The following is a 4,545-nucleotide window of genomic DNA, read 5'->3' on the forward strand; positions in this document are numbered from 1 at the left end:
CAAGTGTAGTTTGACCCATTTATATATATATATAGATATATATATCAGTTCGAAAGGTCAAATAAAATTTTATTCAGTTCATTAGGCGACTACGTATAAATTCCACAGCGACATAAAATAGATTGATTTTAACCTCGATTCTGACAAGCCATCCATTGTACTTCATCCATGTCAGTGACTTCCCTTCCAATTAAATAAGTAAATACTCTCACCTATTAAAAGAAAAAAATATTTATCATTAAAAGCATTTAAAACACTCAAAAGAAATATTAATAGGAAGAAAACAAATCCTACTGGTATATTTGGCCAATTATATTGAGCAAATATTATTTCATATGTTTGTGGAGCACCATCCGTAATAAGCATTATAGCTTGATTGCAATTGCTACCTTCGTTGCTCTTTGCAACCTAAAATTTTAAAAACATTTCTGAAAATAATACTATTTAATTAATAGTTAACATAAACTACAGATTCAAAAGGAGGGTGGGTATATTTTGTGCTACGTGAATAAAGCACAAATAAAATACAGAAATGGATAAATGTACTATGTTTCTTTTCTATTACAAGAGCCTTTTTCAGTGTTTTAACACCAAAATTTTATTATTAGTAGTTGTATTTCTGTATTTTATTTGTGTTTTATTTAAAATGCTCTTTGCTTTATAAACGACAGAGTTACTTTATAACAGATTCTTTCGTAACTGGCAGTTTTTTGAACTATCTCTTTTTTAGATAGTCGAACAGAAAAATTGCTGAAATTCATTTTATTTACAAATATTTATTTCATTACCGAAGCTTAAAATATGACCTATTTTTGGATTTATGACCATCAATGTTCAACCCCGCAAACTTTTAATTATGAATTTAACATAGAAGATAAAGGAGTTCCTGTTTCATGCAGTTGGGTAAACTAGTCTTTGTTGAGATATTTTTGATGGAACTAATCCGCATTTGCACTACATGGAGAAGAAAACCACGAAAGCCTCCCACAGTTAGCCCAACGGCAGGGGTATTCTACACCTTTATAGTTGCTTCTGAGTTTTGTGCTTTTAAGATATAGTTACCTATGAGAATGAGGTGTAAATGATGATCGGACGTACGCACATGATGTAGAGCAGACGTTTGTTGTAAAGATTTAGTGATGACGGGAGACCAGTGGGTTTCAGTGACTGATATGCGGTTTGTGCTTTTTGAAGAGTAGTCTCGATACGTTCTTTCCAGCTTAGATTGTGTGTTATTGTAACTCCGAGTTACTTGACTTTTTTTTTAACTATTCCGAGAATGGGTGTAGTTTTTCTGTTGCTTGTACTTTTGGCTTATTCTGTCCGACTTTAATGAAGCTTGATTTGTCTGCATTTATCTTAACTTTCAATTACGGTATAGCAGTGTGCTTATAACGTTTTCATTATTATTATCGCGATTATTTTGTCTTACTAACAAGACTGTAGCATTTTTTTTTCACAGAAATTATGAAAGTATTTTTTCGTTTTAATCAGCTTGCAACTGGAATCACTTAGATAAGTCAAAAATTAGACTATGGTAATTATATTTCATTAAAGTTTCGGAAATAATTTTTGTTAGTCACATTTAAATATTAAAATTATTATTTATTGAATGATTTAATTAACATGTAGATAAAATGATAGCTCGCAGGAATAAGTTATGAGTGTTTAAGAAAAAAAGAAATAATAATTTCTTGTAGAACTTACTTTTTGAAGTAATTCAAAGGCAGTAATTAATCCCAATGTGAAATTAGCTATGTTGACCGTGTCCAAATCTTTCAAAAGTTCACGGAATTCCTAAATAGAATGGATGTATTATTGTTATTATTTTTTTTATTTAATCGGATAATTAGTAAAATGATTAATTACCCTGAGATTTCCTTCCGTGGCTTGAACAAGTGTATTTTCAAAACATGGAACAACTGATTTAACATTTTCAGAGAACTAGCAGAAATAAAAAGAAATAAGTTAATTAAAAAAATAATAAAAAAATCAATAAAAAAAGTATATGTATATATTTTTTTTGAAGTAGAGTCCCTATATTTAACGCAATTGGAGAATTACGATAAGCAGATTTAAAATTTTCCAAATTTGATGGTGGAAAAGAAAGATACCGAAGTCAGTTACCACATCCGGCAAAGTTTTCTCTCAATTTTAGCTTTTATAGTTCACGTTAAAGTCAAGTAAACTACATCGAACTACTTTAATGTAAAAATATAATTGTATCTTTACTTTTAGTTCTTTTGCAAAATTTTCTTGCAGAAATTACTTCTCCTCCAGAAAATTAACTCTTAAAATGACATGTAATTGCATAAACAACTTGATATAAGTTAATACCAAGTATAGCAATTATAGTTTTTAAAAGCTAATTATTTTACAGTAGATCAAAAATATCTCATTACTTTATTAAGTCTATGTTTTGTCATTTTCAGTTTTTTTTCTCTTCTTTTTTTTCTCATTCAATTTTGGTTCATAGTCTATCTCAGACCGTTACCTGTTTGTCACTACTCCCTGACTATGTAAAACACAGGAACTCTAGAATATACAAGTTGCAATCATCGCCTTCTAAACTAAGAAATTCGCTTGATATAACAATACAAGTACAAATAAATAAAATAAACATTAAAGATTTCTCCATAGAAAACTATGTCTTCTTAGTTTAATAAACAACATTTATAAAACAGTGGAAATATAATTTGCAGATTCCTTTTTATTTACTATTTACTATTACTACTATTTACTACTATTTACTATTTCCTTTTTATTTATTATTTGCTATTTTTTATTCATTTTTTTTTTCAATTTTTAAATTTTTTTTTGGTTTATTTATTTATAAAAATTACTTCAAGTGAAATTCAAAATGCTAAAAAAAACTTTCCCTCGATGCAGTGTAACCAAATTATCTAAAAGCGTTTGATGTTAATCTTCTTTAACTCTAACTGAGTAATTGAAATAATTAAATAAAGAAAGTAGAACTTAACGACAATAAAATAAGACATTCTTTTTTGTTAATGAGAATTAATGCTATAATTTGAGTACGTCTTTTTTCAAAGATAGTTTTTCGTTTGGGATGATGTAATTATCTTCCACCCATCATACAAAATGGAGAATCTTTTATGCAATCATTAAGAATAAGCTGCACTTGATATAACTCATAAGAATAAGCTACAGTTGATATTTGATAGTTTTCAATGGTCATGAAATGAAATAATATTTTTTATTTAGAGTTATTTCTTCTGTTAATTAATTTATCTGCCTAACTTTAATTTTACTATCCGTTTTCGCAGATTATTATGTCTGCCAGAATTTATAAAATTTAATTTTAAAAAATGCATTTTCTAGATACATGATACGTTGTCATCGATATTTTTTGGAACACAATTTATTTCTCTACAATAAACTCTTACATAATGATTTAAGTTGGTTTTTATGGGCAAAATTGCGTCAGAATTCTCTAAATTTCTTTTGCGTGTTCTATCACAGAGCGAATTTTAAACAAGAATGTTACATAAATTTCTAAAGAGCCTACAACTTCTTCAGTTTATTTGAAAGTCATATCGGACAAAATGCTGTGAACAAGTTTATTTAAAAATACAATTTTACGCTAACGTATTTTATTTCAAGTTAGGAAATTTTTTTTGGTAAATTAAAGGGTAGGATTTGTAATTTCCAGCGGGATGCAACCAGAATTAGATGGAAAAATGAAATCGTTCATGTTTAGAAATCGTTGGAATATTTTACACTGAAATACTCATGCTAAAGAAGAGTCGCATTTAATGCTTTGATGATGTTTATCTGCCAGACATTTATGATGATGTACATTTGATGATGTATAACATATGATAATGAATAACGTTTGATGATGTATAACATTTGATGATGTATAACATTTGATGATGTATAACATTTGATGATGCATAACATTAGATGACGTTTATCTGCTCGAAGCTTCATTTCTGAGGGCTATAATCCGTTGTTTTTCAACACCACGCATTCAGTTTTTCAATCTGTCAATAATTATTAATTATTTCTTACTTTAATTAGAGCGATATAAATTTGTTTTAATTAAAAGACGAAGTAGAAACTAGTAGTTCTATAATTGTTGTCTTCTCCAAATGCAAAGCATGAAATCAAGAGTATGTAAATAATAAGTTTTTAATTTTTCTTGTGGAAAAATAGTTTTATAATGTTTTTACTACATATTAACTACTTGCATCTTTAAAGTTTAATTCATTTTTTAGATATTTAAATTATTTGTCCGTTTTTAAGTTCAGGCAATTATTTTCAGAGACATAGCATATACAGTTTCAAATTAAAGATACGCCTTGAATGTAAGGCACTTAAAATATGACTTTTTTATAAAATTTCCCTTAGAGATATAAAATTGTATACCAAAAAATGCAATTTTTTAACATTTTAATTGATACATAGTTCATAGTTACTTAGGAACTTGGTTCTAATTTCTATTTCTTCCTTTTTAATAATTGAAATTACTTTGAAGAACAATTATATATATATATATATATATATATATATATATATATA

At 27.4% G+C, this 4,545-nt stretch overlaps 1 protein-coding gene across 9 annotated transcripts in view; it reads right to left on the bottom strand.

Moving 5' to 3' along the window:
* Positions 1 to 4,545, bottom strand: part of LOC107437533 (voltage-dependent calcium channel subunit straightjacket) — a 350,222-nt gene that overhangs the window by 65,192 nt on the left and 280,485 nt on the right. For all 9 annotated transcript variants that reach the window (XM_071187231.1, XM_071187230.1, XM_043040081.2 and 6 more), the window contains 4 exons: positions 1,870 to 1,944; positions 1,708 to 1,797; positions 295 to 408; positions 134 to 212 (listed from right to left, as the gene is read on the bottom strand). In XM_071187231.1, coding sequence (XP_071043332.1) covers positions 134 to 212; positions 295 to 408; positions 1,708 to 1,797; positions 1,870 to 1,944 — 358 coding nt within the window. The remainder of the gene's footprint in view (positions 1 to 133; positions 213 to 294; positions 409 to 1,707; positions 1,798 to 1,869; positions 1,945 to 4,545) is intronic.

Source organism: Parasteatoda tepidariorum, chromosome X1, assembly GCF_043381705.1.
Source record: "Parasteatoda tepidariorum isolate YZ-2023 chromosome X1, CAS_Ptep_4.0, whole genome shotgun sequence".
Classification (NCBI taxonomy): domain Eukaryota; kingdom Metazoa; phylum Arthropoda; class Arachnida; order Araneae; family Theridiidae; genus Parasteatoda; species Parasteatoda tepidariorum.